Source organism: Oryx dammah, unplaced genomic scaffold (genome assembly GCF_014754425.2).
Source record: "Oryx dammah isolate SB20612 unplaced genomic scaffold, SCBI_Odam_1.1 HiC_scaffold_1, whole genome shotgun sequence".
Classification (NCBI taxonomy): domain Eukaryota; kingdom Metazoa; phylum Chordata; class Mammalia; order Artiodactyla; family Bovidae; genus Oryx; species Oryx dammah.
In genome coordinates this window covers 96,720,713-96,734,512 of record NW_024070185.1, presented here as the reverse complement: position 1 = coordinate 96,734,512, position 13,800 = coordinate 96,720,713, and the positions used below count along the sequence as shown (strand labels likewise).

At 41.7% G+C, this 13,800-nt stretch overlaps 1 protein-coding gene across 2 annotated transcripts in view; it reads left to right on the top strand.

Annotated features, from left to right (window-relative positions):
• The window catches only part of ELP1 (elongator acetyltransferase complex subunit 1), a 58,551-nt gene that overhangs the window by 7,547 nt on the left and 37,204 nt on the right, over window positions 1-13,800 (top strand). For both annotated transcript variants that reach the window (XM_040237309.1, XM_040237312.1), the window contains exons 6-13: window positions 2,147-2,232; window positions 4,516-4,612; window positions 4,963-5,053; window positions 6,149-6,272; window positions 7,223-7,316; window positions 10,394-10,624; window positions 11,967-12,137; window positions 12,933-13,032. In XM_040237309.1, coding sequence (XP_040093243.1) covers window positions 2,147-2,232; window positions 4,516-4,612; window positions 4,963-5,053; window positions 6,149-6,272; window positions 7,223-7,316; window positions 10,394-10,624; window positions 11,967-12,137; window positions 12,933-13,032 — 994 coding nt within the window. The remainder of the gene's footprint in view (window positions 1-2,146; window positions 2,233-4,515; window positions 4,613-4,962; window positions 5,054-6,148; window positions 6,273-7,222; window positions 7,317-10,393; window positions 10,625-11,966; window positions 12,138-12,932; window positions 13,033-13,800) is intronic.

Here is a 13,800-nt window from a genome sequence, read left to right as displayed (position 1 = left end):
GCCAACGTGAGCTGAGCTCTGGCTTATCTGGTGTGGGGTAGATGAGGGTTGAGGGTGGGAGAGTGGTCCAAGTAACTGAATCAGTTCTTTCAAAGGCAGGGATGTTTCACAGAAGCCTTTAACACATCTTGGCTGATTCAGGCAACTGTGAGTACTTCAGCATTGCTTAGTGACTGGATATGGATGTGGAATGAAATAAAAGGGAGAGATTTTGATTAAGTTTGATAGAGAATTTAGACATTGAATTATAGGAGATCAGTCATTAAAGGTTTTGATGATGCACGGTTGATTGGTGGAGAGGGAGGAGGCTGGAGACAGGGTGACTTGGTAGGAGGCTGCTGCAGGAACCCAGATAAGAGATGAAGGTGGGTCTGGGACTAGAAAAGGGGAAAAATGCGGGGAAGTTTTGATTCTCAGGGAAGATAGGAATGCATTTTTTGGAATTATGAGAATCAGTTTTGGAATATACGTGCCTGATTCCTCTTTTGCCCTAGCCAGTTTGAGAAATACCAGTTTAGAGAATGAAATGAATAGGCTTTGGGTATATACGATGAAGGAGAAAGTTTAGTTGGACTGTAGCCAGAAACTCAGGTTGTAAAAATAAAGATGCCAGTATCTGAGAGGAAAGGTGGAGAAGTGTGGTCTGTAAGAGGTGGGTGGTGAGTTCCATTCTGAATTTGTTTAAGGGCCATATGGGATCACCACATGAAGCCGGTGAATTAGAAGGGGCTGGTGCTCAGCAGAAGCCAGAGCTGTGGACTGGGAGTCATTGGCAGAAGCTACAGTTTTACTAGCTCAGGGAGCAGGTATGGTGCTGGATCTAGGGTCCAGGGTGGGACTCTGGGGCATCCAGCTTTGAGGATAGTCATAGAGGTTGTCATAGAGGTAAGAAGCACACAGCTTTGCATGGGAAAGCGCGCTCTCGTTTATCCTGCCAACTTCATAAGTCTGATAGAGTATATCAAAGGAGGAGGAGTACAAGTCAGGGTCTTGGGTGTTAGAAATGCATTTGTCAGTACAAAAAGTCACTGTGTGAAGTGGTGAATAGATACTTTTCTTCTAACTTGTTCTGTAAAGAGCTGGATAGTAATGTTTTTCATCTTTACAGGCCATGTGGTCTGTTGGAACTGTTCAACTATGCTGACGTAGTGGGAAAGCACTTAAAGATAATATGTAAAGAAATGGGTTTGGCTGTGTTCCAGTACAAGTTTGTTTGTAATGATGCAGGCTGTAGTTTGCTGATTTCTGCTGTAGTCCATCACTTATGTGAACTCCCACTGGGAAAGGTTTTTTGCTTCCCTCCAGACCTTTACCTCTCTGTGGAAACTTTTGCATGGAAACCCAGGGGCATGCACCAGGATAGGCACTACTATTTGAGTACAACAGCAGGGCATGCCCTGAGGTGTGAGCCATATAATACTTGGATGTGCCCAAGCAGAGCAGACAGGAAATGGTCCTGCCAGCCCGTAATTGATAGAAATTCTAAGCAGCCCTGCTTTAGCACTGTCAGCGTCACTTGCAGGGAGGAGGTATTTGGGTCCTGAATCGGATGGATGCTCTCAAGAACATCTCTGTCGCAGCTCTACATCTGGAGGATGCTTCAGCAACTCTGGCTTTATGGTTTACGTAGTAAGCTCAGCATTATGATTTAAAAAGAAGCCCAACCTGAGAGGCAGAAGCCCTGTGATGTAATTTTGGCCTCTGTCCCTGGGGGATCACGGTTTCTGTGAGGAGTTGAAGTCCATAATCTATTATCTCCATCACTAGCGAGGAGGTTGGCTACATTTAGCGAATCGAACATTTAAAATTGGAATTTTAGTACCAGCTCTCGTCGTCTTGTGTTTCATGCTTTTGTTATCCATGGCGGTATCACATAGATTCTTTGTGTTTCATTCTTCTTACTTGTAAAGTGCAATAGATTGCTGACTGTCATCAAGGGAATTTATATATGATGGCAGTAATGCTCCAAAATAAGGGTATTTCAGAGACTTCAAAATCACTGAGCGTGTAATGTGGAACATAGGTTTTTAACATCTTGACTGCTGGTCAGTTTATTAAGAGGTCTCAGAGGACCCAACTTCATCAATTAGCTTTTATTTTTTAGCTTATTGATTGTCTTGCATGTTCTCTCTCAATTGTTCTCTAGGCAAGTTCGTCACTGTTGGTTGGGGCAGGAAGGAGACGCAGTTCCATGGATCTGAAGGCAGGCAAGCAGCTTTTCAGATACAAATGGTAAGGTTGGTCTGATGGATAAAGAACTTTGTTTGGAACAAATAGAAGTTCTGCCACCCACCAGGAACTCTTGGGTGTCCAGATGTTATAGAAAGGGATCCAACTGCTTGCTGCTCTAAAGTCAGGGAAGAGACAGGGCTGGTGGAAAGGAAAGTTTGCTTTATTCCTGATGCTGACAACTGAGAGGGGGAGGGGGGCACGCTCCTCTCCAAAGGCTGGCATTCCCTGTCCCCCCGGCCCCACCCGAACAACCATTGAGCGAGATATTTTATAGGCCGAGTGACAGGACTACATGCAGAAACAGTAAAGTCAACTCTGACAGTCACCCTGAAGTTGGTCATGCGTGGTCTGATCAATGTCATCTTGCTTATTTTAAGTACAGGCTTTCCTGGTGGCTCAGAGGTTAAAGCGTCTGCCTCTAATGCAGGAGACGTGGGTTCGATCCCTGAGTCGGGAAGATCCCCTGGAGAAGGAAATGGCAACCCACTCCAGGATTCTTGCCTGGAGAATCCCATGGACGGAGGAGCCTGGTGGGCTACAGTCCATGGGGTTGCAAAGAGTCGGACACGACTGAGCAACTTAACTTCTAACTTCTAATCTTCAGTTCTAGGGTCAGTTTGTTCCCGTTTCTTTGAGGCCAGTTCTCAGAATTGCAGCAGCTTTCGTCATGGCTACAGTCTGGGCATCGTGTAGTTAACTTCTTTCACCTAATGGGGGTTTTAGAATCCATGAGATAGCTCACAGGATATGGCTCAGAAAATTATTGAGGAATTAAAGGTCCTTGACTGTGCTTAATGACTAAACTATTACCACTTAGTCTTGTTGGGCTGTTTTCCTTTGTTTTTCATTTTTCTCACTTCTCTGATTGAATTTATTGTTTAGCTGAAGTTTTTCCATGGACAAAAGGCAAGCTGAGGCCATGGTGGCGGGGATGGGGTGGGGGGCAAGGACCACCATAGGGTCCTGCTCTGTTTCACAGGTAGAGGGTGGTCATGGACATAAGCTGTTTAGATGCATTAGAGAAAGAGAAAGATCCTCTTTTTCTTTTTTATTGCTAAGTTAGTTTTTTTTTTCCCCTACAAAGAGAATAATTATAACCAATATTTATTTTTTTTTAAACTCATCTCAGATAGAAATGAAACACTCTGTATCCCTTCCTGACATTCTTCCGCTTCCTCCCTAGAAGGAGCTGCTGTCCTGTATCCACTGTTGAGAATTCTCATGTATGTTTTTATACTTTCCCTACATAAGTTTATATTAGATTTTTTTTTTCTGATTTCTCTTCTTGGTTGAAACTCTTATGTTTTCCTTCTTTCTGGATACATTTTGAAGATAGAGCCCACAGGATTTATTGATAATAGATCAGATATGGGGTGAGAGAGAGATGAACTGGGGATCATCCCAGGGTATGGGCCTATAGAATGGAATATAATGGAAGCATTTTTGTCTGTACAACCCAGGAAATTTGCCTGAGCTGACCTCCTAGAATAGATGAAAATCATACTCTGCCTGCCATTTGCATTTCCCATGCATAACTTATTTCATGTAACTCATACTTTGTCTCAGCCCTTCACTGGAGGAAGTTTGCGTTCTACACTGCAGGGCAGTGTCATTGAGAATAAATCTTGTTAGGCTGCTGTGTATTCCCTGCTGTGCCGATTGCGGCATTAGCACCTTTCTGACTTGGCTTTCTCTGGAAGGTGATGAAGGCTGCCCAGGTGGTCACTGGTCCCCAGCCCCACAGAATTGGCTTCTGTCTTCAGGGCTTTCAGGACTAAGATGCAAGTGGCAGTCGAAACCTTTCTTCCTTCCGTGCTGCGGAACGAGGCGCTTATCCATGTTTTCATCATGGCTGCTGGCTTATCTCCTCTGGCTGTTCCTTGCCCACCTTCCTCTCATCTTCTCCATTCTTCTGTGCACTGTTGCAAAGCTTGCACAGTAAATAACATGCTACTCTCTCAAATTTAGACAAACATTTACTTCTGAATATAGTTACCTGATAGATTCCTTAGTTTAATATTTTTAATATCTAGATCTGCAGCTCTTTCTCTATTGCTGTGCTTAGAGGCCACTTTCTAATGCCCAGAAAAGGATTTTGTTTTGTTTTAGGTTGAGGATTTTTGGGTCTAAGGGCCCATAGGATAGGGTTCCTGAGGATTCTGTGAAACTCATTTTCAAGTAGCTTAAACCTATATAAAAGATGTAATTTTAATAGCCTGAGGCTGGTTAGATTCTAGATCATTTAAGGCCCCCCGTAACATCTGTGTTTTTCCCTCTCTCTAGCACGAATCTGCTTTGCCCTGGGATGACCACAGACCTCAAGTTACCTGGCGTGGCGATGGGCAGTTTTTTGCTGTTAGTGTTGTTTGTCCAGAGACAGGTATGGAAATAAATTGCTGCAGTTAAATAAAACTTTTCAAAAATCTTACTTAGCTCAGGGAGTTTTCTGCCTTTTGCTCCGAGGGTTAACTTTCATTGCACGTGATGTAACAGTGTGCTGCTTTAGGTGCTAAATGCATAAAGAACTAAGCATTAGAAGAGTTCTTTGAGGCTGATCCAGCCTCCTACATGTTAGATACAACTTTTTAGCAAGATTAATCTAGTTGGCTTTGTAAAACCATGACAGTTTTTATTAAGAAGGAAGACGTTTGGAAGTTCTGACTTGACAGATTTATCACAGTGCTCCAAGTTTTGTTGTTGTCATTTCTTCCCCCTCTTTCTACCGCACAGGGGCTCGAAAGGTCAGAGTGTGGAGCCGGGAGTTCGCTTTACAGTCAACCAGTGAGCCCGTGGCTGGACTGGGACCTGCTCTGGCTTGGAAGTGAGTAGGAGAAGGAGCCTTGTAACTTCCTCCCCAGAGAGTACGAGGTTAGGAATGGTGGTACCTGTTGAATGTAGGTATTTATAAATCACAAGAGGATTTGTTCTCATTTAACTTGTTCTCATTTAACTATAAGCCTGTATCTTTCTTAGTTTTCTGAAGTCTGAATGTGGTTTGAGTAGTAGATTCTGAGCTTCCCAGACCTCATCATTGCAAGGCCCACACATTTTGTAGCTGTAGGCAGGGCCTACAGGAATCCACTGTGTAAAACAGAAAGTGTTGCAGTCTGCACAGTTCAGTGGGGCAGCAGAGCTTTGGTGAAGACTAGGAAAGGGACTTCCAATCTCTGCACAAGCTCCCACACTAAGGGAACCTGTTCGCTGAGGAACAGGCAGGCTGGATTTGGGCCCAATTCACCTGTTGGCCCAGTACCCTTTTGCAGATCACACCTTCTGGTCATACTTGGCTGTCCTGATTATAGATAGAAGAAATAGCTTCTGTCTCAGAAGCATCTGATATAGGCAAAACCTAGGTCTCTAGGTTTTAAACATCTGTTTCCCACCAGTGTTTGAGTGGCAATTGGATGATAGCAGAGAGATGTGTTTAAATTAAAATTCTAGAGACAGATAAAAGCAAGATGCAGCGATCAAGCTATTTTCAGTAGATTGAGAAGTCTTTAAGACTACCTACCCTAGCATTACTGAATGCATGAACTATTACTGAGTACATGGAGTATTACTTACTGAAGACATGTAATTGAAGGAGAAGTAGGTTGTGGCTTTATTGGACATTATACTGGGAATGGTTTAAATAGTTTATTGGTATTTTTCAAAAGTCAGCCAAGTGCAGTCTAAATCTGTGATGCTTTTGGGCAAATAGAATCTTTGGGTGGACAAATCAGGAGAAGGCACTGCCTCCTCTGGGCAAATTTAGTTCCACACTAAGGTGACTGATTGCCAGGAAATACAGAGTTTAAAACTTCCTTGGATGGAGGCTTCTTGTTTTTGTGGAAAAAAAGTTGTTTCTTTGAGTTTCATCTTGTTCTTCGCCAGCTGGGTGAGCTTCTGGATGTTCTGACACTGGGTTTACTTATAGGCCCTCAGGCAGTTTGATTGCATCTACGCAAGATAAACCCAATCAACAGGATGTTGTGTTTTTTGAGAAAAATGGACTTCTCCATGGACAGTTTACACTTCCTTTCTTCAAAGATGAGGTTAAGGTAGGTGCCTTAGTTCTTTCACCGTCAAATTTAGAGGACTGTCCACAGCTATAGAGAAAGTTTCTATCTGATATGGGTGTGTAAACAGAAGCCCCGGAATAGATAATAACAAAAGCAGTGGCTACCTATGACTGAATTTTTTTGTGTGTGAAGAACAAAAGTTGTTTTTCTTAAGGAGGTTTTGCAGAGGAAAAAATGGCATTCTTTTCTCACACTATATAAAAACACAGAAAAGAAATGGAACTGCTAGTTTTTATTGTTTATTTTGACAAAAGCATAATTCTTCCAGTGGTAAAGATACTTGTCATTTATAACATTTAATCCTTAAGAAGGTTGTGTACCATTTGGGTCTTTGGGGGATCAGAAACAAATCATGATTATTTTTAATTATGTAAAAAAATTTTAAATATAATAAAGATTGAGAGAAGTGTTTAATGAACTCGCATGTACCTATTACTTACTTTCATCAGATATATACCAGCATTTTGCAAAATTATTGTCATCTATTCTTTACTCTCTGGCCTACATACATACACAGACACACACTTTGTAAAACTTCCCTAGGATTTTAATTCTAGAAATCATATTGTCAATATTCATTTCTCTAACAGTTAAGAACATTTTTCGTTATGTAACCACAATTCCATTATCACACCTTACAAAATTAGTAGTGATTTCTTAATATTATCCAATACCTAGTTTGTAATCAAATTTCCCTAATTATCTAAAAATATCACCTTGCATTTGGTTAAGTATTTAACTGTGTTTTTTTTAAATGTCCTTTACATGTGATGACAGATTTATTTAATAACTCCATAGGTTAATAATTTACAGCTAGGGATCGACTCACGTGTGGAATTATTTGACTTGTGAGGGTAGGAAATTTAGCTCTTATAAAGATTTTGAGATAAACAGTTAAAGGCCAGTGACAGGTCTTTTTTCCCTCCTAGGTTAATGGCCTTTTCTGGAATGCAGATTCCACTGTGCTAGCAGTTTGGCTGGAAGAACTTCAGAGGGAAGAAAATTCATCTCTAAAAACCTATGGTAAGACAGCACCGATATCTCAGCCTTCTGCCCCATAGAGTGTAGTTGAAAGTAGTAGGCTGTGGAGTTTCCTTTGTCCCTTCCGCTTAGTCCTGTAATGGATCAAAGACAACTAAGCAGGGAGGTGGAGATGAGGGACTGGTTATGGAATTTTCATGGGATGATTTCATGAGATGAGCTTTTCATGGGATGATTTCAGTTATGTATCAGGCAGGGTTCCCTAGAGAAATAGAATCAGGGTAGGCTGACTGTTTGGAAAATTAGTGAAGAGTTGATGTTGCAGTCTTGAGTCCAGAATCTGTGAGACAAGACAGGCCCACAATCTGGAAACTCGGACAAGATTCTGTGTTACAATCTTGGGGCAAAATTTGTTTTTCTCTGGGAAGCCTCAGGTTTTGCCCTGAAGGTCATAAACTCTTTGGATGAGATCTGTCCACATTATGGAGGCTAACTGCTGTACTTAAAGTCAGCTGATTTGAAAATATAATCGCATCTGCAGAATACCTTCCCAGCAACATCTTGACTAGTATTCAATCAAACAGCTAGACACCATAGCCTAGCCAAGTTGATGTATCAGATAACCAAGTCATTAGTGCTTTTTCTTCATGGATGATATTACTGTAGCAAATCAGAATGCTAGCCAAAGGAATACTGTGGAAGTGAAAGAGAAATGAGGTTAGATATAAGTAACAATCTTCTATAGATTTTAAATTGTAAATATTGTATTCAGTATATATGTAATATGTGGAAACATTAGAAAATAAAGATGGGAAGAAACAAGTTCTTCCATAATTCTATCACTCAATAATAGTCATTATTAAAATTTTCTTGTCTTTCTAGGTTTTATGTATAGCTATAATCTCATTTTTGTTAAATATGTAGGTATGATACCTACAGGTTTCTAGCTTGCTTTTACAGTATATCTCAAACTATTTCCATTTCAGATATGTGTATCATTTTAAATTGCTATATATTGCTTTATGTTACCGTTTATTAAATCCTATTTTGTTAGGCATTTAAAGTTTTGTAATTTTTCACTATCATCAATAGCAGTATGCTGAACATTTTTTTCTATAAGTCTTTTCATTTATTTTCTGAGTGGCTTTCACAGTTTTTAATCGATACAACTTTAGCGGAAATGTTATTTGGGGGTTCATTGATTCATTCATTCACCACAATAGTTCTCAACCCTGGCTGCAACTTTAGGGAAAAAAATGCTATCCAGACCTCATCTCAGAGTTGCTTTCAGTGTGTTATAGTGGAGAATATACATCGATATTTAATTTTATTAAAAAGAGCTTCCAGGTGATTTTTTTTTTAAGGTGCAGCCAGAGTTGAGACCTGCTGATTCACCAGGTGTTAATGGCTCATCTCCTGTGATATGCTCACAGGGAAAATGTTAGTACAAGAAGAGCCACAATACCTGTCCTTACAGAACATGAGTGTGTGGTCTAACTTAACCCAAAGCTCGGTGGAAGTATTTATAATAACCTGGTTCAAGAACTAGGTTGGATTTGCTGTGATTGCTGAGTTAAGAGTTAGTGATCAGGGAGATTCTTAAAGAAAAGAAATTCCTTAATACAATTAAAATATTCATTTATGTATGGTGGTGGTGGTGGTTTAGTCACTAAGTCATGTCCAACTCTTGTGACCCCATGGACTGTTGCCTGCCAGGCTCCTCTGTTCATGGGATTCTCCAGGCCAGAATACTGGAGTGGGTTCCATTTCCTTCTCCAGGGGATCTTCCCGACAGAGGAACTGAACCCAGGCCTCCTGCATTGCAGGCAGATTCTTTACCAACTGAACCATCATTTTTGTTTTTTTTGTTTTTTTTTTAATTTAATTTTTTTAAAATTTATTTATTTTTTATTTTACTGTACAATTCTGTATTGGTTTTGCCATACATTGATATGAATCCACCACGGGTGTACATGCATTCCCAAACCTGGAACCGCCGGCCGGCCCCCCCCTCCCTACAACATCTCTCTGGGTCATCCCCGCATACCAGGGGATGAACCATCATTTTTGATAGCTATCATCTGTTTAATAAAAGTTGGCTGTGATGTGATTAGGTGTTTGTTTTTTTTTTCCCCCAGCTTTATTGAGATCTAATTGACATGTAACTGGTACATTCAGGAGGTATAATGTGATGATTTGATACATGCATATACAGTGAAATGTTTACAACAATAGGTTGATTAACTCAATCTTCACTTAATAGAATTATCATTTTTTGTTGTTGTTATGGTGAGGCCATCTGAAATCTACTCTTACAGCAACTTTCAAGTATACAATACTGTATTAGTAACTGTAGTCACCAGACTATACATTAGATCCCTGGGACTTATAACGGAAGATTTATACTCTTTGACCAGCTTCTTCCTGCTTCCTGCACCCTGCAGGTTTAGGTCTTGTTCTTTTAAGAGATGTTGAAAAAGGTAATTGCATATAATCTCCCATGGATTTAACTGCATGCAAAACAGTTAGAAGAAAATAGTAAACATCTTAAGCATAATGCAACGTAATGATGCTAGTCTAGTGCTCTTGGGTTGGGCATTTTAATCTAATGGCCAAATTTTCTTTCTAAGTCTTTATGAAAAAACAGCTCACTAAGGCCCTCTCCTGTTTTGGTAGCTTTCCATCCTAATGATCATAAAGTGTGAAGGTAGAGGCAAAAATGAACGTGTGTGCTTCTGGCCTTACTGATGCTTAACATTTTATCATCATGAAAAGCTATGCTTTTCACAGTTTTTTTATGTTCACTTCACTGGTCTTTTAATATTTATTTTTATCTGGTTGACTCTGCCAAGTCTTGGTTGTGGCATGTGGACTCTAATTCTCTGATCAGGCATCAAACTCAGGCTCCCTGCATTGGAAGCGTAGAGTCTTAGCCACGGGGCCTTCAGGGAAGTCCTGCTTTAACAAGTATTGTTAATATTATTATCTTAACGAAGAGGCTGCGCAGAAGGGGTCATTTGAAAAAGAAAAGTGCCTCCCCATCCCTCTCTAGCAAGTGGTGCGAAGTCTGACCCCTTGCCCTCTGCCTCTGACGGCCTTCATTTCGTTTTCCCCTGCAGTTCAGCTCTGGACTGTTGGAAACTATCACTGGTATCTCAAGCAAAGTCTGCCCTTCGACACCTGTGGGAAGAGCAAGATCGTGTCTCTGCTGTGGGACCCGGTCAGCCCATACCGGCTGCACGTTCTCTGTCAAGGCTGGCATTACCTCTGCTATGACTGGCACTGGACGACTGACCGGAGCTCGGGAGATAATTTGAGTGACATGGCAAATGTGGCTGTTATCGATGGAAGTAAGGAGCTGAAGAGTGTCTGTGGGCCCGTGAGGGGCCTGAGCTTTGGGGGCTTGCAGATGTGGTGGTTTGACTGGCACTGGGGCATTTTTGTTCAGTTGATTATTCTGGTTGTTCGCTTTGTTCTCACTTGTGCTTTTGGTTTGGTTTGAATGGGAACACCCTTCGGTGAGGTGTGTACTCCCCTGAGAACCGTAGTCTCTCCTCTCCGCCCACCTCCCCCAACTCCCTGTTGTACTGCAACCATGACCTCTATATATTTACTTGTCGGGACTTTGAAGACATTGACATTTCTGACCCCGGGTCAAGAGGAAGACTGCAGTAGGCTTGTGGCATTGCTGTGTCAGCCTTGTTTTCATGCCCTGACATAGAGCTACCTTGACCCTCACAGCACTCTGTTACGTTGCTTTGTTTTTTGATAAATGCTCGTTAATTACATACCTTTCCAGGATGTTCAGTTCAAGTCATGGACATCTACGTAGTTCAAGGATGGGTTTGGTGTTTTTTAATTAGGTTGAGGGTGTTTGTTTACTGAGGGGGAAGAAACAGGAAAGCCGTAATCCCCTGAATAGACAGTTCATTTATTGCTGATGACATAAAGGAAAGCTTGCTTCTAAGATTGTAATGTGAGTTGGTGTGCCATTTATGTTCTATGTAGTAGTCACGATACTGGTTTTGCAGTCATATGTTCTGTATAGAGGACTTAAGAGATATGCCTTGTTACCAGATCCATGCACAGGGAAGTGCTTTAAGGATTTTGGTTTAGTCTGGCTTGGTTGCAGGCCCAGGGTTAGAGCTATAACTCTGACCTTTTGGCCTGCTTGCCCTAGCCCCTGGCACCTGACTCTCCAGGCCCAGAGATGGGACTGCTCGAGGCCTGGAGGTAGCCAGGCCTATCGTCAAGGTCTGATAATAGCCAGATACAGACAGAGCCCAGATACTTGCTTTTCTCCCCTCCAGTGTATTTAAGCTGCTGCTGCTGCTGCTAAGTCGCTTCAGTCATGTCCGACTCTGTGCGACCCCATAGATGGCAGCCCACCAGGCTCCCCCATCCCTGGGATTCTCCAGGCAAGAGCACTGGAGTGGGTAGCCATTTCCTTCTCCAATGCATGAAAATGAAGTCGCTTAGTCGTGTCCGACTCTTAGCGACCCCATGGACTGCAGCCTACCAGGCTCCTCTGTCCATGTGATTTTCCAGGCAAGAGTACTGGAGTGGGGTGCCATCGCCTTCTCTGGTATTTAAGCTAATTCATTATAAAAACAGCAACGGTTGCTTTTAAAAATAGCCTTGTTTTGCATTTTGAGCATGCATGCATCTAACCCTCTTCTCTCTCGCTCCCAGACCGGGTGCTGGTGACGGTCTTCCGGCAGAGTGTGGTTCCGCCTCCCTTGTGCACCTACCGGCTGCAGCTCCCACACTCTGTAAATCAGGTCATGTTCTCGGCACGCCCTGAAAAGAGTAACGACCTCGCTGTCCTAGATGCCAGGAACCAGATTTCTGTTTATAAATGTGGTATGTTCAGAAACTGTTATCAGGATGTTCTGAATCACATCCCTCCTACACGGAAGCAAATTATGGTTTGGTGTTGCCTTTGCTCTAGGGCTTCCAAAAATTTTGAAGTTTATAATTAATATCATATTATCGTGCTGTTTGATTGACTTGTAGGGTTTTGGGGGGCAGGGATTCAATCCTACTCTGGCTGAGAAGAACAGTTCCTTTTGCTTTATTGAAGTTGAAGGGTTAGTTATTTAAGAATAGTACTCAGCTCTAGAAATAACATCATGTCTCATTATATCCTGAACATGTTTTGCAGTTTTCGATGCCATTGCACACATTTTCAGTTGCTCTCACAGCTTTCCTAGGAACTGTGTCAGGGTGGGGTTTTCCAGTTTTATAGACGAGGGAACAGAATGCCGGAGGGTTTGAAGTTTGCTTGAGCAAAAAGGGGCGAGAACCTCAACTTACGTGTTTCAGTTTCTAATCTAGTTGTCCTTCCACAGTCCACTGCTGTTTCTGGTTGCTTTCCTGATATGCTGGAAAAGCCTGGAATTTGTGAATTCTATGTTGTGTCATGAGTTATACTGGCGCATGGCTGTGGTAACCTTGTTTTCAAATAAGTTTTGAATTCTCAGCCTGAAAGGTGCAGAAATTTAAGAAAGAGTTTGAGATGTGGTTGTTTTCTAGATTACTTTATTTGTGAAGTGGATTACCTTCTAGAAGCCCCTTAACATGCAGGACCTCATGTCATTAATATCAGGGAAAATGTTTGTAGTTTACTATGACAATATTTGCTTTTTTTTCCCCTAGGTGATAGTCCAAGTGTAGACTCAACAGTGAAGCTGGGAGCTGTGGGTGGAAATGGATTTAAAATTTCCCTTAGAACGCCTCATCTGGACAAAAGATACAAGTAGGTTGTTTTTAGTTATCTTGGACCTCTGGAAACAGGAGCAGCCAGCCTCTGTCCTAAACTCAGCCAACTATTACTGTCTTACCCTGTGCTTGTTGCTCAATGGAACAAGAAGTAGATGCAACACCTGGGCCCTGGTTTGTCATCTTGGTTGGGGAAGTCAGTTATCTGAACATCATGTATGCTGATAGGTGATGATGGAGTGCAAGTCTTAAGCTGACTTAGAAACCATTCCCCCAACATCGCTTGGGGCGCTTTCTCTGGGGAAAATCCCACGGGAAAGATGGAAATGAAGGTGATGGAGCAGAGTACCTTTGCTTTCACAGATGGGGAGTCATGCGCTGTTAGCCTGTGGCTGACTGCACGGTGTCTACTCTGCTCATCCTACAGCAGAACTTTCGGTTGCTGTGTTTTGAGGCTCTTGGGTTGGAAATCAGGAGGCATGTTTCCGAAACTATACTATAAACAGTTGGATATAGGAATTATGAGTTCACTTCTGTGAAAATCCAGAATTTGATTCTATTCTATTTAATATGTCCGTGTTCTTAACTACTGTACTACTTTGTCTCCCTAGGGAGCATTTATTCCTAAATTAATGGGGAATAATGAACAAATAACTGAATTTAATACTTAATATTTAATTCTTAAATATATGCTTTATATTTAATAAGTGAATATGTTTCCAACCTCTGTATGATTGGAGAGCTGACTGTGTAATGCTTAGTAGTTTTCAAAGAACATGTACATGGATTTCATTTCATAGACTGG